Raw genomic sequence first — 24,022 nt, 5'->3', positions numbered from 1 at the left:
TTTCCAGCACCTGGAAAATTGTTTTCCAAGTGTACATATCTGATCCAACATGATATGCGTTGCTTCAGATGCGTCAGTTTGTCCCCGAAGGACTCGTGCAGTCCTGGTTTCAGAGCTGTTCAGACTCCAGTCGGCCGCCTGCAGCCTTGATCAGTGCCAAGAGGAAATGGCTGAGGATTAGGCCTGGAGCTTAAAGCCCTGGGCCTCCGCTTGCAGTGCCCATGGTGGAGTCATTTCAAATTCTACAGTTGCTCCAATCTCACAGCATGTAGCCAAGGGTTTTTTTTTTTGTAGGTTTTGGTTTAGTTGTTTGCACAAATGATAAAAGCACTGAATGGAAAAGAAAAGAAAGGCGATACAAACCATCTGTCGGAGGGACAGAAATCTCAAGGGCTTGTAAAAACATTACAGTCGATAAGATAAAGAGGAGGATATCAAGAAGACAAACAACAAGCCAAATTACAGCAAGAATAACAGTTAAAGACAAAATGAATCCAGCCCTATTTATATTGAGCCCAAGAGAATAAAGAATCTGGTTACATATATCTCTATATATCTATATATGTGGGTGTGTGTGCCTGCATAAGAGAGCTGCATTAAAACCCCTTTGTTATCTCTGAACAACGAGCGTCGTTAAAAATGCATCCTGTCTTCTGTGTGTTGAGCAGAAGTGGTGAGTCTTGTTTTGTTTTGATGTCTGCTCTTCTACTTTGATGCAGGTAATTCAAGATGTCTGAAGAAGTAGTCGATGAGATGCTGTGAGTGTTTTTAAAGTTAAATCAACACACAAACTGAGATACATTCGAACTTACTGCTCCAAAAGTTCTCATCTTCACTTTTTTTTTTTTTTTTTTTTCCCCTTTTCAGGGAGGAAGGTGAGTAAGAGTTTGAGAGTATTCGCTGGGAAGTTTCAAAAACAAAATGTCACTTAGGAGCTTCTGTTGCTAGACGTAGCTGACCTGATTGTGTCTTTCTCAGAGGTAGAAGCACAGCAAGAGGAAGGTAAAGGCTTCTGCATGGCTTCAGGTGTGTGTGTGTGTGTGTGTGTGTGTGTGTGTGTGTGTGTGTGTGTGTCGTCTTGTTTCCGGTGTGTCTGCTGCTGTTACAGTGTCAGCACAGCAGGTAAGCAGCACTGTTGTGTACAGATACAGTGATGACTGTAATGATGGTTGGGTCGAGACTGTGAGGAGTTAGTAAGCGGGTCTGATTCTGTGGTTTGATTTTTGATGGAGGTGGACAGGTTTTCCATGGAAATGTAGTCAATTAGTAGGTTTTGTTTTGTTTTGTTTTCTGTTGGATTGTAGTTCATCAACACTGACAGTTTTTTGAAAAATAATTTTAATCGAAATTACATCAAATTTTTAGCAGCATAATGTTTGACAAGCAGATATTTGACCAAATAATGTGTATGTATATGGATGCCATTATTTCCTCAAATAACCATTATGTAATAACATTAACATTATGTTTCCATTAAATAAAACTATGAAAGCCTGTAATGAGCATCAGTGCTCGACAGTAACTAGTACAGTTCTGTATAGTTATAGTACATTCTGTATTTCAGTATAGTTTTGATGTACTTTTAGTTTATTTCCATTTCAATATCTTACTTTTTACTTTTATTTTATTATATTTCAGAGGGAAATATTAAACATTTTGCTGCACTATGTGTATTTGACAACAATGCATTGTTAAAGGAACAGCTGGACTTCAGGAAATATGTTTATTTGCTTTTTTTTTTGCCACAAGATGAGAAAATTGATATCACTCTTGTGATGCGGTGCCTGGCTCTGCCTAAAGATAATCAAATCCACCCACCAGCACCCCTAAAGCTCTCTATCTGTATTATATTATATTATGTATATATTCATCATTCCATATCATATCTTATCTGCTTAATTCATACAAAAAATGAAAGTGTAAAAGTGTTTGGTCCTAGTTAGCACGTTTCCCCTCATCTCCTGTCTTTATGTTAAGCTGAGCTAGCCAGCTGCAGATTGTATATTATATATCGAACAGTATATTTTTTCATTTCACTCTTGGCAAGAAAGCAAACAAGAGTAATATCAAACTATTCTTTTAAAGATTACAGGCGTATGTGTTGAGTTGCTACAGAGGCTGTTTCACAAAAGAGATTTAAAAGACTTTAAACTTCTGAGATGATCTCATGTAAATACCTGTTCAAGGTCCAAAGAGGCGAGATTATCCATCAGAAAATGAATACAAATGTTTATTTCATCTTTGCTACATCATTTATCACCTCATGACCCTTCAGATTGATCTTGTGTCCCTTTGGAGGGGCCCAAACCTGACGTTGGGAACCACTGAACTAAACTAGTGAACTGCGTATAAGATAGTTAAAACTAGCTTTAAAAAGAATAGAAATTACACAGTAGAAACAGAACTGACAATGACATTTTGCCTGTTGTTGTGTTATTGTACATCAAGAGGCTTAACTTTAATTTCTGACAGGTCACAAACAGCTCACGGGCACAGTTTGTGATCGCAGAACATTCCCTGTTTTTTAGCTTTGTTCAGAATGTCAGGCACCGGCACTGGTTTCAGTGCTTCCCAAGAGACGATATCACAGTGCTCAGAGTTTGACCAAATCCCAGCCTCAAGCTGTTTGCCAGTCTCATTGATCCACTAATCCTTATTTTGTTCACTCAGACATGGAGACACTGAAAGAAGAAAGTTTGTATGACTTGTTTTTGTCAGTAAATACAGTTTTTATTTTATTTTTTATTTATTTATAACACACTTCTTTGGAGAGTGTTTGTGGTCTCCTTTTGTTGTTAACACAAAATAACTGTTGTTATGTTTTTTGTTATATAGAAGAAACTGCAGTGGAAGTAGAAGGTAATTCTCCTTTGTGAATATTGTTCTATGTTCCATCTGTTTTTATACAGAAAAAGCCTCCAAGTAAATCACTTGACATTATAATAGTTGTGTGTGTAGTGCTGCTCACAGCATTACGTCTGCCATTATGAATATTAAATATATCATATGTTAATAACACACCGCACCTGCACATTAGAGTCAAAATGAAATTGTCTTTTATTATCTTCTACTGTAGCACCGTTAATTTTCCTAAATTGATGTTTTTTATATGTATATTTTTAAGTACTGGCTAATCACGGCTGTGTTTGGCTGCCGAGGAGTCACCTGCTGCGTTGTGTGTTTGATGAATTCATCCTGAAATGAGACTTTGTGAAAATTGTGACTCAGACAAAATTACTGTTTTGGAGGTGTTAATATATAATTCAATAAGTCAATTCTCTCAATTTACTGTCTGTTTACTGTCTGTGTTACCTCATGTCATTTCCCTGGACAATTGCAAGCGTGTTATTAGACGCATCTAATTATATTTTATTTTTTATTTATTATATTTTACTTGTTATTTTTATATTTTACATCATCTTAGAGCTTCATTCTAGCAGCAAGCAATGACTTTTTTTCTACTATCCTATTCAAATCTAATAAATATATATATAATAGGTATAACTGTGCTTTGAAATATGACATATCTCTTATATGGCGCATGCTTATTGGATTCAGCTTTAGGTATATTTTGGTTGAACTGCTCTCCAATAGGTAGCATCAACATATTGTAAAGATGAAAATGTACTGATGAGTTATTCTCCGTGTCTTGTATTGATTATGATCGCTGTTGCTGCCTGTTCATATTACGTCTCCAAAGTGCCTGCAGAAGAAGGTGATGTATGATTCAAACTTGTATGCATGGTGCGACTAAATAACGCTATTACTCTGGTTTGCATGCCCCATCGTGTTTTACGGTCCAGACCTCAGTGCTGAGATATTTATGTGTGTGACTTTCAATCTTTTCAATTCCCCTGCTGCAAATGAATTCATATGTGGTGTAAATATCTTCCTATTTTAATATTTATTCTGATAACACACTTTTCTAAAAGAGCTGCCTCCACTGTCTGAAAGTAAGCTTTCATGGCGTGAATATCTCTGGAGTGCTAACACCACCCCAGTATGACAAGTAATACAGAAAGTGTTTAGACTTACTTTTTCTCCCTCTGACAGGCGAGAAAGTTTGTTTCATATCAAAAATTGAAAGTAGATATCAGCGCTGTGTGAATTAGTATTTGCACAAAAAGTGAATATCCATTTGTATTTTGCCCACTGACGTACTAACGTGTTTTATTTCCTTTGCCACAGAGTCTGCAGCTGCAGATGAAGGTAACTTACTGATGAGGACTTGTGGTCAAATAGTTTAACATGAGTATCTTTATTTCACATGTGCAGCACACGCTCACAGACCTGCCAAAATAAAGCACAAGCTACATTTTTAATTCATCTTTTAGGAGACTTTGCGAAGAAACCCCGTTGATTCTGTTACACATGCTGCTTGGTTTATGACTGACAGACAAATGCGGCAGACAAATAATCTTTTTGTACCAAAAAAGGCAGTTTTTTCCATTTTATGCAGCTTTTCACTTTTAGTCTTTAGTCGGTGCATTTGAGTGTGTGTTCAGTGTTTTTGTCTTCCTTTGTTCCATTAGTGATGGTCAGTAATAAATGAATAATATTTCACTTAAATGTCCTCCTACAGCAGAGAGTCAGGGTGAGTGAGCGCTATCATTTTATCTACTAACAGTCATATCAGTTGTGAATTTATGATGTAGATCAAATGTAACTTAAAATGCATATAAAGTCCTAACTGTCCCTTTTTTATTCTACTAGATGACTCTAAACCCAAACCAAAGTAAGTCTTTGTCATGTGAATTTTCAATCAGTATACATCAACCGGCTCGTGGTTAACTGGTCATTCAGAGTTCTGCTCACTCTAAACCAGAAATGTTGTTTTAGGGCGTTTGCTACACCTTTAGCTGTGCCAAAGATACCAGAGGGAGACAAGGTTGACTTTGACGTAAGTGATTGATTCCATTTTAAGTGACAAAAGGAAACTGATGCCAATGTAAACTGTCTGTGGAGGTGTTTGTGTTTTTGTCTGTGCATTAATGTTTGTCTGTAAGGACCAAATGTCTGCTGCAGTAGAGCAGGGTGAAGTCTAGACATGATTAGGGTTTTTGCAGTGATTGAAGGTCCTCATGAGTGTGTCAGTGTGTGTCTGTGACTGCAGGACATCCACAGGAAGCGTCAGGAGAAGGATCTGACCGAGCTGCAGTCTCTGATCGAGGCCCACTTCATCCAGAGGAAGAAAGACGAGGAGGAGCTCATCGCTCTCGTTAACAGGATCGTAAGTCTTCTGGGAAATGTGGCAGATCACTGGGGTGATGCGGCAACCAGCAAACAATTACATCCTCTGATGTTTGTGTGTGTGCGTGTGGGCCTGGATGTGCAGGAGAAGCGTCGTGCTGAGAGGGCTGAACAGCAGAGGGTCCGTGCTGAGCAGGAGAAGGAGAGGCAGGCTCGACTTGCTGTGAGTTCCTTTTAATCGTCCTGTCATCTTTTTCAAGACTTAACCCCCACATCCAAAAAATAAAGAGTGTTTTAGAACAAATAACCTTCCTTCCCAAATACAATTAGGGTGTCGGGTATGTGTGTGTAACCTGGTATCTCTGATAAATTTAATCTCCTGAACAACAAAAGCAAATGCCTGCTTTGATACACTGTAAAGCACCACAGGCCAATTTTAATATGTGCAGTTTACTGATTACAAAGTTGCCTGCTGCAGATTTAAATTCAGCTCCGATAACCATAGATCTGGATCAAAATGAGAGAGAACAGAGAAACTAATCAGGCTCTACAGACCTTTTGGGTCAATGTGTAGGATGTCGGCGGATAATTAACCATGTTGTCAATAGTGTATAATCACCTGAAACTAAGAATCGCTATATGTATTGTTGTTACCTTAGAATAAGCCCTTTATACCTACACAGGGAGTCCACCATGTCACACTGTCATGTTTCTACACAGACAAACAAGGCCTTTCCTGTTTTTAAGGTAAAGTTGTAGCTCAGGTTTGGTGGTGCAAAGGCACCAGTTTGAAGACGAAGAAGAAGAAGAAGAACAAAGACGAATTCTATGTTGTGCTATGACAAATGTGAGATCATGCGTATTATTTAGCACATGAAAAAAACAGTAGTGGGGATCTAGCTTCTCTAGATGTGTAGAAAGGGAGGGATGAGGTGAGGGGTATTCAGTTGGTTGCTGTCTGCAATCTCAACACTAGATGCCACTAAAGCTTACACACTTTTAAACTCATTGTTTTGGTTTTCTCCGTTTGCAGCTTTAAAGTTAGTGTTCAGGCTTCCTCTCATTGCATCGTTTTTTTTACCGGGTTAGAGCTAAAAAAGCTCTAAAATCACACTACTAAACTTATAACATCAAAGTTTTCACCTATTTAACAATTTAAGAGCCGGTGGAGACCAAAAACTGAGCTAAAATGAGAGTGAGTACTGGACATATATTTGAGACAAGGTGGACGAGGTGTGTTTATTTGTTCTGTGACCTTCTTGTACAATATGTACCACAGGAAGAAAAGGAGAGGAGGGAGCAGGAGGACGCCCGTAAGAAGCAGGATGAGGACGCCAAGAAGAAGAAGGCTTTGACAAACATGACTCACCAGTACGGTGGTGTCCAGCAGAGGGTCAGTCAGCACACACAGTCACACATGAACACTGTTGACTGAATTCTTTAGTGTTATTAAATCCCATTAATTCTGAGAAATGCAAAACCATCGCTGAGATGAGTGACAGAAGATGACGCGTGTTACCACGATCATAAATACAGCATGTGTGTTTACACTTGAAATAATAGGAAACAGGATCAGTTACAGACTTTGTGGCCTGTTTGATATTTTCTTTCTTTTATTCTTGTATTCTTTCAACACATCCTCTTGGATTGATTCTCCCATCCAGGATGGAAAGAAGGGAGCGAAGAAGCAGACAGAGAGAGAGAAGAAAAAGAAGATCCTGGCGGAGAGGAGGAAGCCTCTCAACATCGACCACCTCAGCGAGGACAAAGTGAAGTAAGGACACCATGTTTTAACTGGTGGCCACTGTTCATGGTCCTGTAGACAGCCTAATGTCCACATTTACGCTCGGATACAGGTTATTTGTTTGTAAATAAACTCCCATCTCTTTTCCATTATTTGTATCATAGAGTTTTACAGTTTTGGCACGGCCTTTTAGTTTTCTGTTTCCCAAATACTCCTGGTTTTTGCTCAACAGGGAGAAGGCCAATGAGCTGTGGCAGTGGCTGATGACACTGGAGGCTGAGAAGTTCGAGCTGAGCGACAAACTGAAGAGACAGAAATATGATGTAAGTACTTTTGTCTCAAGGCGTTCATGTGCCAATTGCTCCATGAAATGACACAAAGTGAGGAGCTCTCCAAACTTTTATACACTTGTAGAAGAACTTACCTTATTTTATAACGACAGTGTCAGCGTAAAAGATAAATCAATCCAGTTTGGAAAGTTAAGGAAGGTTTTTTTTTTTTAACAGGAATACTTTGACATTGTGGGAAATAAGCCAATTTTCAGAACCCAACAATTTTAAGCTAAGATAAATGGTTGTTGGCCCAGCTATATATTTACCGTACAGACATGAAAGCAGTGTCTCCTCATCCAACTCTTCGGAAGAAAATTAGTATACTTCCCAAAATGTCTTACTATCCCTCTTTGTTAACACAAAAGAAATAGGAATGTTTTTTTCTATGTATATAAAATTAAATCAAATCCTAAAATGGGCCTAAAAAGCCAGATTGTCAACAATATTCAGTATTTACAACTCAACCTGATTTATGTACTATATTAACCTAGATCATGGAATAAATGGTAATGAAAAGCACTGAGCCGATTGATGGTATACGGAGCATACAGCCCTGAAAAATCCACAGAATACGAAAGCTGGAGCAGTACGCTGTGCTTTTAAGTGCAAGGCTGTGCTGAAGGTGCCTGTCTGAAATGAATGTGGCTTGACTTCCAGATCAATGTTCTCCAGTCCCGAATCAATGAGCAGCAGAAGTTGTGAGTAACTGTTAATGAGGAGTGTGAGCCTCTTGGTTGTTGTGTAGTTTTGCTGTCCGTGTGTTGGAGGGTCACAAGCCGGGTGGAGCGGAAACAAAGCGGCCACAATGAGAAGGTGAAACTTTGTAGTGTGTGTTGATGTGGTTGTGTTTAATCCAGTATGTTTAGGTTCTCTACGGCTAAAGCTTATTATTTATCTTTCAAAGAAACTAAAGGACTGCAGGACTCTAAAAGGAAAAGTTCAATATTTTAAGAAGTCTTTTCTTTTCTTGCTGAGATTAGAAAATCAATACCATTCCCTCCTTTGGGCAGCAGCCACAGTTAGTTTAGCATAAAGATTAAAAACAGGGTGAAACAGCCAGCATACTCTGAATGAAGTGTGTAGCAAAATTCAGATTGTTAAAATGAGAATTTTTGAATTTCTGAGCTTCGTGCTGCATTAAGACAATTTCAGATTAACAGTAAAACCTTCTGCCAACATTTACACATTATTCCAAGATGGCTACAGCATTGTACTCATCTTTTATAGAGCCTGAATTAGCTAATTTTGCAGTGTTATGTGTAGAGAACCTTTTAAATTGGCTGAATCAGCCATCTGAGTGCTGATATTTGATTTCATATGCATGAAGCATTGCAGCCATTTTCCAAAGGTTTGACGCTTCCTGTGGTAATATCTCCAACTCAGAATCCTCCAATCTGAAAGTTTTTTCCAACTTGGTTGCTCATTATTACATTTGGCACTGGAGATGATTAGGCCCGCTGTTTTCCTCTGTATCCTTACTTTATGCTAAGCTAACCAGCTGCTGGCTGTAGCTTCTTATTTACCAGACCATAGTGAGGGTGGTATCAATCTTCTCATTTAACTTATAAAACTAAAAAAAGCATATTTCCCAAAAATGTTGAACAATTCCTTTTATCTCTCGAGGTTCAGCAACAAAAATCCACAAAAAGAAACGAGACTCGTGTCTCCAGAACATTATTTCAGCTGTCATAATTTCTTTGCAACTTCTGACAGCTGTAATTTGATCTGAAGTCACATTTTTCTGTCAGAGCAGCATCTCATCACTCGTTTCTAGCTGTGAGGGACAGTTAGACATGAAATAACGAAACTGAAACACTATGATAAACATTTCAGCATTGAGGTTCTGTGGCCTTCCCTTTAGGATTTAGTTAGACGATCAGCTCAGGCAGGAAGACTACAGGTGAGTCTCCATGTGCAGATGAAATTCTCTGGATGTAAACACATCTCACCCTGCTGAGCTCTTCTGTAGGACCACATGATCTGTTCTTTGGCTCACCTGGTGTCCGTCTGTGTCCGTCGCTGTTCCTGTGCTTAGCCAGTCCTCCAGGCTCGACTTCAGGACCACCAGAGGTAAGTCATAGCCTCTTTGGATCACACCGGCGCTGAGAATATCTTTTGTTTCACTTAAAAGCTACTGATGAGGTGTTTTTTGTTCTCATTTAAAGAGCCTCAGAAAATGCTGAGGTCAGAGTACATATTCCAGACAAAATGCAAAGTGTTATCTTTAAAATGAGATTTCACTGCCATGGTCCATGCTCAAACGATAGCCTGCAATCTTTCGTACCCCAAGGCCTCTTAAACTCACATCATCCTACTTGATATAAAGTGGGAGTATGTGACACAGTCTTTACCGAGTGAGGCGCAAAAAATAGTTCAATGTTTTACCTTTTAATGCTGAGCAGATCTTAGATCTGTGGCTGCGAACAAGTAAAATATGGATCCAGATTTTCAGACAGCCATGAAAAAGATCAACTCAGAAGTAGAAAGTCAGCCATTTAAAGGGATGGATGCAGTATTTGATTACTTTTTTTTTTAACCACACTGTACTGGTTTCTTACTGTTCCTAATAATCTTTTTTTTACTGATGTAAAAAGTCTTCATCCCTCTTTACATCTTGATCCAGGCTGTCTGAAAACAATGTGTTCCTGATCCACTGCTATATTTGAGCTTTTCTCTCCAACCACCGCGCTGCTTCTCTAGTTTAACAACTTCAAAAGCTCCACATATTCACTTTTTTTTCTCTTTAAACTGCTTTGTGTCACACTATCGGTTACAAATTCAGAAATTTAAACAGACCCGAACCAACCACCCATTAAAAAGTTGTTTGTGTCAACGTTTTAAGGCAGAAAGCACGGCGTCTGTGTTGAATCAGCTGGTAAGTGTGTACACTTTCAAGCCAAATGTCTGCTAGATTAGACTGAGGATGTATCAGATCGTGTGGGCGAAGGGGCACGAAGAGAACAAAGGCAGCGCATCAAAGGTAAGCTTCTGCTCCGAGGTCACAATCATCATTTGCCAGCTGTGTCCCGTGTGAAGCTTTGTGCTTTGCCCCTTTTCTAATAGCATGATGCTTTAGTGTTTGCCCACGCCACTCTCTTCTATACCCAATTTAATTTGAATTTTCTTACAGAAGAAAACGTGCTGCATGTTATCCACACTTAGAAACAAGCTGACATCAAACATTAGTTTGGAATTGTAACTTCCAGTTAGATACCAGTTCTATTTATCATTTAAGCATTTTGGCTTCTTTTGTTGATTCCTTTCTTTGAGGGAAAATAGCTTTTTTCTTTAGCAAACAAAGCCAAAGTCCTCAAATGATAAATATTAAAAATAAAATAAGGATTGGGAGAATTTAGATTTAAACTTGACACCCAAGGCAATCAAAATCAAATAAATAAGACAACATAAGAGATTAATAAATGTTAACCACATAAAATATCTAAAATAAAAAAATTTTCTCAGTGATTTTTTTTATTTTTATTTCATCACATCACCGTCTGTCAAGACAAACTGAGCAGAGCCAGCTGTCTGATTGGCTGTAGCTTTTGGTCCAAATGAGCAGATAAAATAACATTCAATATTAATTCGTTTCATCTAATTTATTGAATTGGATTATTTCACATTTCTACAGTTATTTTAACTGAAATGTATTTACTCATGATTATTTTACTTCTATTGATTACATTTTGATCACCAAACCATGTCGATGCCAGCGTCAAAAGATTCAAGCGATGCCCAGACCTACTGCGCGCGCACACACACACACACACACACACACACACACACACGATTGTTGGGAACACACCTCCACAGTAAGCTGCTAAATGATTTTTGTTTTTGTGATTCCACAGCGCCAAAGGAAGAGGCAAGGCCAAGGGCAGGGTGAGATAGATGCAAACATCCGCTGGAGTTCTCCAAGGAAGTGTCTGAAAATAAGCAGCGGTATTGGCTTTGACGACACTAATGTACACATAAACAATAAAACCGCTCTGCAACAGCTGCTCTTAGACATACAATAAAAATCTTTGTGCTTTTGAGCCGCGTGGGGCCTGTCTGTGTGGTTTTAAGTTTGGAATTAATGGATATTTTCTCCCCACTGTCTCTTTGTTAGTGTAACAGCTTGAGTGCAAACGAATCCAAATCACTCAACTGGCAATAAAATAGCTCTATTTTATTCTTTTGGGAACCGTACACAGAGAACCACAGTGCACCATAAATTTCACATGGAGGCAGCGATATGTAAACATAATTAAATGACCTACCGCAGTAAGCTACGATAGTGCTCATTACATTATCCACACATTTAAATAACACGTTAATAAATAAAGATTCTGATGGCGATACAGTGTCAGGATAGTGGACTTCCTATACAGTACAGTGTGGTGACACCAGTGCAAAAAAACATAGTATGAGGGAGTATTTACACAGATAAGAGGACTAACAGTTACTGCAAGTCAACTGTTAGTGTTTTAATTCAGTGAACGAATCCCTGCTATGACTTTCCATGGTTTGACACGACAGCTACTCCTAGATGAAAAGGTTGCAGATGAAGAGATGAATAACATTTCTAATTTTGTTTTATGACCTAAAGGCAACACATTTGCAAAATGCTTTGTGGAGCTGCCAGAGTGGCATTAAACCTTTCATTTCCACTTCACACAAGAGTCCATTTCCATTCTGGTTAACCACAGTCTGTCAAAAGTGAAAAGTACTTTGCCTTTGGCTGCACTCTCGACCCCCTCCAAGAACTGCAGGTGGCAACTACGGTTTCTAAAATCTTACCTTGAACATTAGCTGACGGAGGCAGTGCATTTTCATAAACTCAACAACACCAGGCATTTTAAATAATTAACTTAACTTACATTTCTTTCAGGTAGCTCGTGAGCCAGTATGATACCTACTGTACACTGAAGCAGGGATCAGAACAAGTGCATTTTCACGGCTGCAAATCCAAAACTTCATGTTCAGACATGATGAGTGCATGGAGCGTCGGCCCTTTAGGCATGATGATGAGGGTTGATAACAGATCAGGTTCTGCTCCCTTTGTTGATTTTTCACCACAGATGTGTTTCCCTGATCTCTGCGATCACCTGACTGGCTTTTTGCAACGCCTGCGGACAACATTCAAAGAATAAAGCAATGAAATCGCACACAGAGGAACCTCAATTCATTGGGGAGAGCTAGACACTACGAGGTGGGAGGCTGGTACCTGTAGCATGTCGGCGGCCTCCTTGCGCCGCTGGGCCATGTCCTCCGATTCAGTCAGCAGATCATTGAGCAGGCCAGATTTATACAGCTGGCCAACAAGCTCGCTCTGGAGGCTGTCCTTCACATGGTTGACCAGGAAGTGCATCACTGCCTTCGGCACACTGCAGTGCAGAGAGGAAACAGGCAAACAGATGGCTGAGAACAAGGAGGCAAAATGGCATGGTGATTGTGATGTCCCCCAGATGGAGGGGCGCGAGTTTGACCCACCAGGTGGCCGTGAAGGAAGTATCAAGCTGTCGAAATATGAGCAATCAATTAAATATGATATATTAATCCCTATTGAGCTCATGAGAGCTCTGCACTCCAACAAACAAACTCACTTTGATCAAGTCAAAGACAGGATCAAATTAAGTCAAATCACATAAAACAAATATGACAAGTGATTATATCAAAGCAGGTAGGACAAATGGGTTCCTGCTTTCCAGCCGTAGCTGTCAACAGCTGGTTGGTTGTTGTTGTTGTGGTGAGGTTAGGTTAGGTTTAATAACCGTAGTGTGAAAACATTCTCAAGAGGAAAAGGAGACATTTTAAAGGAGAAGGCTGATGATGCTCCATATTTTTATAGTACACAAGTTCCATTAAAAAAAAAAAAAGTTAGTCTGACCCTCTATTCTTTCCCACTTCCTTATCCGGTCTATGGCTCTCAGCTCAAAGCCCATTGGTTCCTACTGGCATTAATCTTTACAAAACGGTAAATGTTTATATCATCTTTCGAAAAGGTTCAGTAATTTACAGCTGAGCACTTTAATTTTAAGCAAACACAACTCAAAAAAGGAGTAAATGGTGCATGTGTTCGGGACTATTTTCAGCCGTGGATTAATACAGTATTTAGAGAAGCAGGATGGTGTGCTTAGCATTGAATCAAAATAAACTGAAGTGCAACAGTGTGGCTCATGTATGCCTTTTAAAATTTTCTGGGCAATAATGAGGTTCTGTGGCACAGAGGAATAAGCTACATGAGGCCTTTTGCTTCACAGATTTGTTAGTTGGTTCAATTCATGTAATATAGAAAAACACCAGACTTAAAGAGTGGCTAGCTGGCCTACCTGTCCTGGATATTCTTGCGAACGATGAGGAAGTAAGACTTGATGAGGCGCTCGATGACCTCACAGTCCCGCTGCTCACGTGACGACAGCTTCCTGGCAACCGGCACAGGCTTGAGGGAAAAGAGAGAGACGACGTTATCAATCGCTCGAGCATTGAAAAATGCTGTAGTTTTCATAACGGGGCCTGCTGATGGGCGTAGGTTTAGTTACCACATCAAGCAGGTTGACGACTCCTTTCAGAGGGCTTCCAGGTCCGGAGCCGGGGGCTTCCTCTCCTTTCTTCAACATTCCCCTCCAGTTCCCTGTGCCGTCCTGCTCGCCCTGGGGCCCTGCTGCTGGGGCCTGAGGAGCCAGAAACACAAGAAAAATTAAGATTAACCGTCGCTACACCACCCACACCAGTAAATTATTAGAGCAGCACCCTCCGCTTGTCAGTAGGGTTCACAGGGAAAGGGTGGTTAAGGTATGAAGCATGATAACCTTGACCAGTTCATACGCAATAGTGCAAACACAAGTCGAACAGGCGTGGACACAGAAAGATATTAGAGACCAAGAGCTGAACATAAAAAAACTGACCACAGTACAGACCGACAGAATTAAATTACTTCGTGTTGGAGATGAAATCGGGGCGACGCCTCTACTGCTCCCAGAGCGAGGAGGGGAACTGAATTAGAAGGACTACTTATTATAACTATGTAGGGTTCATCCTCTTGGGATCACGAATACACAAAATTTCATTTCAGTCTGGACCACGGTGGTGGACTGACCAACATTGCCATCCCTAGAGCCCATGGCTAACAAAAAAGAATAGTAATTGTCCTAAAATGTGCACTTTTACATGGTACATCATTTTAGAATTTCCACTATTATGCAGCTCCTATAAATTAAGTAAAAAAAAAAAAAAGTGCTAAAAGGTTGGAAACAGAGGGAGAGGAAGGCTTTTTCTGAGACAGGTGGACCAACTTTAAGGAAACAGATTCTGCAGAAAACACAACAGTTGTTAGTGCAAGTCCACACAGGCTGAGGGAGAGCGAAACCAGAGCGCGGCATCAGCAGACAAAGACCACAGTGCATGCCAGCAGCCCATGCTCATCCATCCATGCCCCACCACCAGCCCCGCAGCCAGCCCCGCACAGAGCCAGCGAGCTGCCTACGTGCCCACCTTGGCACCGTCCATGTCTGCTCCAGACGCAGGGGGCTCGCCAGAAACCGCAGTTGGGCCAGCCGTGCCTTTGCCAGCAGACTAGCAGGAATATGAGATCGGGAATGGAGAGAGAGAGAGAGAGAGAGAGAGAGAGAGAGAAAAAGCACTGAGAAGAAATGTGGAAAGACAGAGGAAAGGAGGCTGGCAGTGGAAAGTCATTTGCGGGGAGGAGAGGAGGCTTTCTGAGAGCAGGAGAGGAGATGTGGGATAAAATTCCTCGATGGAAACTATCCGAGGCATTTGGTTCACAGATCCTCATCCTGTAGAGCTATGAGTGATTAACACTGCACAAGCTCCTTTTATACTCAGGACGCTGCAGACAGCAACCAAATATTAGAACAGATGAGCTGCTGTTATTGTATTTCTAAATAAGGTTTCTTTTTTTTTTTTACCTTATCCCTGGGCACTGCAGCAGGCAGCTCCCTCATCCTGTTCCTCCTTTGCTCCTACAAAGAACAAAATCTTCAATACTTTACAATAATATACAGAAAAAGACAAAGGTTATCCTACTCCTTAAAGAAACGTTTTCATTTCTACGGACCATTCTGCTAATTAAAAATACATTTTATCTGGTCTAAAGAATCACCTATAATAAAGGTTCAAAGAAAGGCCGTAATAATTTGAATCTTCTAAGAAACTGAATGTGAAATTGATCCATTGATCCAACAGAATCAATCCATAATACCTGTAAAAATGTAAACTGAATTTCTCACATTTAAATATATTACTACTTGACTTTATATGGTTTAAATTCTCCTTTAAATCTCCTTTTAAATGCATAAAACTTTAATAACCTGAATTCTTCACAGTGAACTTAAGTGTCTAAATAACATTGTTTCAAAATAAATATTTCATTACAGTTAATAACAGTTGCTTGAAAATCCTGAAAATATTGCAGCTTTTATTTACTTCCATACATTCAGAATGGCATTTAATACTTTTTATATACCTAAGAATACTACTATACTGCATAATCCCAAGCCTACAAATAAGAAATGTCAGGTTTGCATATTTTCTCTCTTTATTCTATCAGAAAAATTTATGAGTACAGACCTCAATGTTATTATTCATGACCCCACAGGCATCTGCAAAGTCTGGATGTTTGGTGTTGATGTAGGCCAGCTCTATCGCAACCAAGTTGTGCACCTACGATAAGAAGAGAGACAACTTATCCATCAAATGATCTGATTCTCGTTAAATACTGAAACCTAACAGATAATGACAGCACTGAAGCAAAAAGAGATGAATGTGATGGTACCATCTCATTGGTGATGGGCAGCCTCTTCCTCAGGAGGGAGGTGACTACTTCCACAATGGCCTCGTGTAGCTTAGGGAACCTCTGCAGCTCCTGCAGGGGCAAACATGAGGAATATGAATGTCTGTGTGTGAGGGGAAGATAAAACGGGTGTGATCCACATGCTCTGACGGAGCAGGTTACCTGTGTGCTGTAGTTGCTGCAGTGCTGGATGATCCTCTGCATCTCCTCGTGGACCAGCTCCACGCAGCGCAGACTGGGCTCCTCCAGGCGTTTCACCTGCTTCTTCACCAGCAGCTCGAAGGAAACCTCGGGTACGAACAGGGACGGACGTGGGCCCTGATGTGTGTGAGGGGGGCGAATGGAGCTGTAGGTTAGCGATTGTTACCCAGAGCAACTCGTGTTAAGTGAGAGAAAACAAAAGCAGCCGAATAGGCTGTATGTTCAAAGAAAAAAAAGTCATGTTTCTGTTCACTGAACTACTGATGGCTCCAGTGGCCTTAATGATGTGGCAGTTATGAGATAATACAGCAGCACTCACGGTTGCGTTCCTTATGGCTGTTAGGATGTCTATGGTGCTGAGGCCTCCCAGAGGATCCACAGACTCCAATGTCCTGCCAAAAGTCTCATGGAATATGTAACAAATTCTGGCTCCACCGCACCTGAAAAATAACAGCGGGGGGATATTAGCTGTGATGTGAACCCCGTGGCCTGCTCTCCTGTCAGCTCTTCCTTCACTGAGGCTGTGCGTGCCTCAACTAACAAGTCGTATCATATTAAATGATGAAACCAATGCAGTTGTTTTGCTCATTTTTCCCTGCACTGGAGCAACAGCATCACCATGTGGCTGAGCTGAGGAGAGCCGCCGGTACTCACAGCTCTGCCGTCTCGATGTATTTGGCCGTGCCCTCTATGGTGTTGCAGTATTCTGTGGCGAACTTAGTGATGAGCTGGAGCAACGTGGCACTTTGGTCTTCAACGGGCTCGCCGTAGCTGCTGAGCAGGGACTGGTACTGGGCTGCCAGGACGTTGATCCGTGTCTTCAGCTCTGGGAGGCAGTCTCGGATGTGATGCATCAGCAGCCTGACATTATGCAAGAGCAGAGGGTTTGGTTGTCAGGCAGACATGTAAAATCATATTCTCTGTACACTCCCTGTCCTGGAAAAACGGAGAATGATTTATATTTTCATTAAGAGCGGCTGTGGGTACCTGGTGCACAGAGGGAATACTGCCTAGCAAAGGAAAATGATCCACCATGAAAGCATTCTGCACTCTAACAAGCTGCAGAACCATTCGTTTAGTTCATGCGTTTTGCAGAGTGTCCTGAACTTTCTCATCCTGGCCTCTTTTGAAAAGTACCTTTACTATCAAAAAGTCTGAACCCGTCTGAATAATACTTAAACAAATTAACAGAAGCACAAACATGGTTGAAAATGTTCTGTTTTTTGTCTGCAACCCCGATCAAACGATGTACACATTAACGTTCACAATCACAGTTACCTGTTAAGAGTTCTGGCCAAGTATTTGGTTCCGTTTCGGTTGGCGAGAGATGGATATTTCTTCTGCAGGAAAGCATGTTCGTCTCTAATGGCATCGGCCACAGACTTTTTATTGTTGATGTCCAGCTGGCTCCTAAAAGTTTAAATACAATTATAAACCAACAATTAGTCCTGAAAAATAAAGAGCATATGGTAGACAATTGTATACATCTATTTATCATGATATCTTCTTAGATTGTACTTATTATGCTGCCTAATGTCCAGTTTATCAGTCTGCATGTGTTTTTGTATGGAAAATAATGGTTACTGATGTTCATTAAACTAAACAACAGATTTACAGCTGGCAGTTTGTATCAATTTATATATATTATATATTGATATACCAGCATTAAAAATGTATTATAGTACACTCATCACTGTTGTCTGCACAGCCTCCATTTCAAGTAATGGATTGTTTCATGTTCAGAGTCAGACTTAGACTCAGACTTAGACTTCTTTTATTGATTGATTGATTGATTTATTGATTTTATTGATTCAGTGCAGTAAATACAGTTTTCCAGACCTGTTGACGACTCCGATGAGGCCCAGCTTGACAGGAATGACTCTGCCCATCAGTACATCCATAGCATCAGTGCCAGCGTCCATCAGGTCCAGCTTGGTCACTACAGCCAGCGTCCTCCTGCCTGGGGAGTCACATTCATTTACAAAAAGGTCAACATCACATAAATAGCTACCAGCACCTTCTATTAGTCATCTGTTTTACAATTCGCTGTTTTGATCAAAGTCAGCTGATAAACGCGGATTTAAGCCTTAAAAATGATTGGATTTTCATAATGGTTTTGGATGATGTCTCCCTTCAGTTTTTCTTACCATCCGGGTCGACCTCCCGGGCCACCTTGAGGGCCTCCGAGGTGGCCATGTCCGTGTTGGCCGCGGTGACAGCCAGGATGATGCAGTTGGGGTTGGAGATGTGCTTCAGGATTAGATCTCTTATCTGAACCTCAATGTCTTTAGGCTGATCACCCACGGGCACCTGAAGGGAACAATACCAATTAAAGGAAAAGACACAGTGGATATCAGTTCAGGTCATTAGAAACTACAGCAGGGGTTTTTAAAATTAACACATGTTCGACCAGAGGGGAGGAACTAATGAGGCTAGAATCAAAGCCTGCGCACACTCAGGCTTTGACAGCAGGTTTAGAAACATCAAGAAGGAGTTACTGATTCCCAGAAAACCGCAAATATTAAATGCATAAAAGCATCCACAGACAGCGTTACTGACACCAGTGACCCGACATATCTGGTAAATCTTGGTTTTTAAGGGTTGTATCACAAATGTCTCCAGGGGTGCGACATGATCAAAGCCTTGTCTTGGGGAGCAGGAAGTAGGAAGTAAAGCATGTGTTACCTTAGTGATTCCTGGCAGATCCACCAGTGTGAGGTTGACAACGTGAGGAGAAAATATCTTCAGATGAATGGGTTCATCGCTGATCCCCTGCAGAGGGACGAGAAAAGAACAGACGTGTACTGTGGATTTAACAGCTTCGCACTGTTTCACAGAAGGTGTTTTAAGAAATTCTGGAGTGCAATTTTTGTGTTTTCCTACTGGCTGTCAATTCTGATAATACAATAATATTATTATAGGTAATAATTCAACTCTCTTTGACACTTCAGGGTGTGCACTGTGGCCTCCATTTGTGCCTCTTGTGTATCAGTGTTACATTTGTGCCACAGAGCTGAGCATCCGCTTCTCAGAAAAAAATAAAATAAAAACCATGTGATGTTTAACAAACCCTGAAGGTCATGAAACAACACTTATAACACCTCAAAGCCTCCTATGAACACGTGGATAAACATTTCTCAAGCTGCAACTCTGTTTCCTAACCAGGCAGCCACCAGCTCCATCGATTTTTGGATTAGGATAAGAAGTTACAACAGGTCAAAAATTGTTTCTATCGTGCAGTGGACAGAATATTTTGAATATATAGGATTCTGGAAGAAGCTTCAGAAAAGTGTTGTAAATGAGAAAAATGGAAACTTTCCCAATGGGAGACATTCATGCTACTCAGAGAACCACGATTATGTAAATAACCCAAAGTTTTACAGTCCTAAATGATACCAAGTCTCTTATATTTTCCTTCCTTTCAGCTACCTAGAAGCATCTCCACACACGTTGGGCCACCGCAGCCCTGAGCTACACACCAAAAAACGTTGGTGTGATTTTCCACTGTGGTCTCAAATTTGATAAACATACTAAACAAGGTCTGCTGTGAAAGCCAGTTTCCTCAGCTCAGGGCTACATCCTGAGTCAACCCTTTCCGCACAGTCTCAGATTTTGGGAAAAACAATTATGTATGATTTAATTTCATTGCTTTTGGGTTATTCTAATTCTCTCTACATGTGTTAGTCACGAACCCTTAGTTTGCCTGCAGCTATGCACCTTGTTTTCTAACTTGGAAAAGAACAATGGAGTACATTTTCCGTGTGTCTGCCTCCCATTATTTGCTGCTACAGGACTTAATATTTAATTTCCCTTGAAGCTCTTCCGTTAATTCACATACATAGCTTTGAGTATGTTTGATTATTGTTATTCTTTCATTTGAAAACAAACAAGACTTTGCTTGACATCTCTTAATGTCCTTTATTAGCAGTTCACTTCTCACCTTATTATTCCCAGATATTCGCTCTGTTTCATTTTCAATTTCTTGCCTGATTTCATCAAAATCCGTGTAGATCTGCAAAGAGGAAAACAAATAAAGGATCAAGAGTATTAATCAAAGGATAAATCTGCTATTTTTAAACCTGAGCCTTATTTTTTTTTTTACATATTTTGGGTTTCAAATGACTGTTAGGTACAAAAACTTTAGGAACAGGTAGAGTAGCCAGCAGCCGAGAACGGCCCTTTGGGAAACATTGCATCCGATTAAAATACATCCACTGAAAGTGCTTGTTTTTGCCTCTGACAGACTCAGATTGTTATTCAACATGTTTGACAACATTGTGGAAAGAGACCTGTAAGATCCTTTTTGTTTAGCCAGAGACAGCTGTTATATCACACTATTCAAATCCAGACTCCATTGACAAAAACAGTCATTTTACCTTGCAGAACACGGGAGGTCTACTGCTCCCTCGATCAGTTAGTACATTTATGTTATTGTGTATTACACACATACTGTATTGGATCCGGACTAACCCTATAAAAAACAAAGTCACACAATAATTCAAACAAACTAACTGACTGACTGAGACAGTGGTAGACCAGCAACTCCCACATAGAAATTACCATTTTTGTCAATGGAGTCTGGTGGGTATGAGCCAAGCGATAAGACATCTATTTCTGATTAAACAAAAATGATCTTACAGGTCTATCTCTGTAGGGATCCTTTCAGTGATGTTGTCAGACACTTCGAATAACATTCTAAGCCTGTTAGTGGCAAAAACAAGCACTTCAGGTGGATGTACTTTGATCGGACAGAACTGCCTCAAAGGATTACTTTAGAGCCACTGCAGGCCATTCGCCGCCTGTTCTCGGCTGCCAGCTGAGTTGATCTGCTGCACCAATTCCAAAACATTTTGGTCCTACCGCTCATTTCGAACCCAAAATATGTTATTCTTTAAATGTTTTGACTCATAAAATTCATACCTTATTTTTCGTGTGCAGAAACTTGCCCCACTCTTCACCTTCTCTGCCTGTGAAACATAATAAAACAATACGAGTTACAGTTAGAGCCTCTCATTCTCAAAGTAGGCAAACACACATGTTCACTATTACAGCTTCAAAGACGACTACTGTGTGGAGGAGGCTACGCAAGCACGGCTAACGTAAGGATCGACACCTGATGACAGTTTTGGCGAATAAAGCAGCTGGAATTACAGGTGTGGCTTTAAGGAGGAGGGAGCACAAATAAGAAGACACCTGCACATAGCACCTTTGTGAAGCACTGTTTTTTCACACTCTGGCATCTGTAAGCGATTAAGAAAGACAGCGACAAAGACAGAACTTGAATCCAAACACTACTATGGAGTAATCAGTGGACTCCTTGGTGTGAAACACTGCTGAGATTAGAGGGATTTGGGTGCTTACCGCTTTCATCATTTTTCCTTGCATCTCCAGGATCTACATGGACCAGCTGGAGGATGAGAGGTCGCCTGGTTACAATACCAGTCCCCCGGGGGAGCAGGTCCCTGCCCACCAGGCTCTCCAGCACGGAGCTCTTGCCGCTGCTCTGGAGACACAAACAGCAGATTAGAGGTGTTAGATGTTAGAGGAAGGACAAACCAAACCAAGCAGGCCACATCCACACACCAGACCCAGCATGGCCCTCCAATGGTGCCATACTGGATCAGGACTGCAGCCAACACAGCTAATTGCACCTGTCTTTTCCTCATGCTGTGACCTGATTTTTGGCTAACAGAGGATAGTGTGTGATGAGGCTCTCAAAATAGCAATGATTGAGGATGGTGAAAATAGATTTCACCACCAATGCCAGTGCAGACTTTGCAAAATTAGATTCGAAACAGGCCTCAATTTATTTTGGTATCTGAATATTCATTATTGCTCTAAAAGCTGCGCCTCAGGTATATTTCTACTAGTAGTAATAATAATAATGGTATCTTTATCTGGGCATGCATCATGGCAAAACAAGGTTATCTAGCTAGCATGTCACAAATGCACACATTCAGAGCATTTTACCTGAGTCCCCACTACTGCTATCTGCGGCAGCTGTATGATATCCGCCCCCACTGTGTTGAATACATCTTGTAGCTTGTTTATTACGGGGATAAGTGCCTCCATGCTCGCTGCCGAATAAAATTAATAAACGAGCTATTTTCGTGATGGAGCCAAAGTCATTCAATGTCCCACCGACACCACCATTGCAACAACACCCTCTGAATGAGTAGATTTCGTGCGGTGTTGGGAGATGTAGTCCTTTAATGCGGAACAAGTATAGCTCAGGCTCAGAAAGAGACTACAAGAGCATGTGGTCAGAAAATAACGCGATAGTTTCTCTTTGATTTGATTTTCTCGCGCATGCGTATTGGTATTGTTGATGACGGGCTAACTTCGTTAGCCGAGTAGACCGGTTGACTTGCTACTATTAACCTTTAATTTACTGCCTGTTTTTAAGTCAGTAAATTGGCGTGCTGTTGTCAACCCTTCGTTATCCCACCATGCTGCAGTTTCTGGTGAGTTTAAGTGACGTTATCATGGTTGACAGCGACGTTTGCTAGGATGCTGGGAGATGCTAAACTAGCTAACATGCTAGCAAAAGTGATGAGTTTGTGTGCAAAGTCTTGACGGTGTTAGAGGAAAGTCTCTTCTGTAACGTATGTAAATAAAACTGAAAAGTGGGTGTCACACATATACAGCTAACATTTAACTGTGTCGCCTCGTAAATGTAACTTTAAATATCGCTATTATTCAACCGTGGTGATGTTACTCTGCCAGTAAGTCAAATATTTCTGCCTTGAATGACCTTTTGTTGCTTGTTTTGCAGGCTGGCTTCACCTTGGGGAATGTTGTGGGGATGTACCTGGCCCAAAACTATGATGTAAGTTGTTCAGAAACATAAATAATGTGAATTCAACGAGTTTAATGCTTGTCACGCCCTCCGCAGGTCAAACTAAGGGTGTCTGGTCAGGTGCTGGAGGAGATCCTCATTACAGTCTACTTTATAATCAGTAGTGAGGGCATCCTTATTGATAGAAATAGATATTTTTAAAAAATGCAACACAGTTAAAGCTGAATCAACGCCTCTGTAAAAGGTGAGATTTATAGCAGGGCTGTTGCAATGGGCTGCATTAGTTTTAGCTAGTTGTAGCTTATAAGTGGACAACTATATGTGTATCAGATTGTTGTTGTTGTTGTTGTTGACTGTGCTCCTTTTTCCTCTCTAGGTTCCCAACATAGCCAAGAAAATCGATGCATTTAAGAAAGACGTGGAGGCCAAGAAGAAGCCCCCAGAGTGAGCAAAGTGGGACCATGCTGCAAGCAAGAACAGATGGACTCTGGAGAGGAACTATTTATTTTACAGCTTTATAATGTTATAAGTCTACATTTGATAAAAGGATTGATAATGTAAAATATATATGAGAATATTAACAGTGCCTGGAACCACATTTGTTTCTTCCTTTAGTTTTATAGGCGTGTTCTCATTGTAACCTATTTTTTTATGAAGATAAATTGCGCAAAGACTGGATTTAAAGAATATTACAGCTTACTAGTGGGATCACTTTAAGTTCAGTATCATGGCACCGTTGGCTTGCCTTTTCTAGGATGCAGTGTGGTGTTTTAACTGACACATGATGTTCAATATCTCTACATTAGGTTTATGTAATGCTCTCTAAAAAAGTGAATATTGATAGAGCATTTGGTGTTGTATTCCACAGAGTTCTTTCACAAGGTTCCAACTCTTCAATAACAACTGTCAAAGTTTTTATGACATTAGCACTGAGCTCATAATAAAGTTGTTGATAATATATT

At 40.6% G+C, this 24,022-nt stretch overlaps 3 protein-coding genes across 5 annotated transcripts; 2 read left to right on the top strand and 1 right to left on the bottom strand.

Annotated features, from left to right (window-relative positions):
* The first annotated feature begins 729 nt into the window (after positions 1 to 729).
* tnnt2e (troponin T2e, cardiac) lies at positions 730 to 11,157 on the top strand. Its single transcript, XM_070854222.1, has 12 exons — positions 730 to 758; positions 868 to 875; positions 979 to 1,002; positions 4,714 to 4,735; positions 4,840 to 4,900; positions 5,114 to 5,230; positions 5,336 to 5,413; positions 6,470 to 6,583; positions 6,855 to 6,964; positions 7,167 to 7,257; positions 7,924 to 7,961; positions 11,118 to 11,157. The coding sequence occupies exons 1-12, from the start codon at positions 730 to 732 to the stop codon at positions 11,155 to 11,157; spliced, it is 732 nt and encodes a 243-aa protein (XP_070710323.1).
* An 11-nt stretch (positions 11,158 to 11,168) lies between these two features.
* On the bottom strand, positions 11,169 to 22,333 carry LOC139221635 (dynamin-1-like protein). Of its 3 annotated transcripts, XR_011585893.1 has the most exons (20): positions 22,232 to 22,333; positions 21,623 to 21,764; positions 21,182 to 21,228; positions 20,202 to 20,273; positions 18,947 to 19,033; positions 18,409 to 18,571; positions 18,101 to 18,221; positions 17,540 to 17,671; positions 16,916 to 17,122; positions 16,581 to 16,701; positions 16,223 to 16,378; positions 16,043 to 16,132; positions 15,838 to 15,930; positions 15,177 to 15,230; positions 14,743 to 14,823; positions 13,791 to 13,922; positions 13,581 to 13,690; positions 12,476 to 12,635; positions 12,168 to 12,377; positions 11,169 to 11,192 (listed from the first exon to the last, which is right to left on the bottom strand). XR_011585893.1 is itself a non-coding variant. In XM_070853556.1 (19 exons), exons 1-19 carry the CDS (start codon positions 22,331 to 22,333, stop codon positions 12,321 to 12,323), a joined length of 2,127 nt encoding a protein of 708 aa, XP_070709657.1. In that variant the 3' UTR covers positions 11,319 to 12,320. The 3 variants fall into 3 exon arrangements, 2 of the variants coding, with proteins under 2 accessions (XP_070709657.1, XP_070709658.1); XM_070853556.1 differs by lacking the exon at positions 11,169 to 11,192 and having other exon boundaries at positions 11,319 to 12,377; XM_070853557.1 differs by lacking the exons at positions 11,169 to 11,192; positions 14,743 to 14,823 and having other exon boundaries at positions 11,319 to 12,377.
* Positions 22,334 to 22,585: 252 nt separating this feature from the next.
* stmp1 (short transmembrane mitochondrial protein 1) lies at positions 22,586 to 24,020 on the top strand. The gene is made up of 3 exons (XM_070854052.1): positions 22,586 to 22,725; positions 23,037 to 23,090; positions 23,437 to 24,020. Exons 1-3 carry the CDS (start codon positions 22,711 to 22,713, stop codon positions 23,506 to 23,508), a joined length of 141 nt encoding a protein of 46 aa, XP_070710153.1. The 5' UTR covers positions 22,586 to 22,710; the 3' UTR covers positions 23,509 to 24,020.
* The last annotated feature ends 2 nt before the right edge of the window (positions 24,021 to 24,022 follow it).

Source organism: Pempheris klunzingeri, chromosome 22, assembly GCF_042242105.1.
Source record: "Pempheris klunzingeri isolate RE-2024b chromosome 22, fPemKlu1.hap1, whole genome shotgun sequence".
Classification (NCBI taxonomy): domain Eukaryota; kingdom Metazoa; phylum Chordata; class Actinopteri; order Acropomatiformes; family Pempheridae; genus Pempheris; species Pempheris klunzingeri.
Note: the sequence above shows the minus strand (reverse complement) of the source record. Positions and strands in the feature narration are given on the sequence as shown.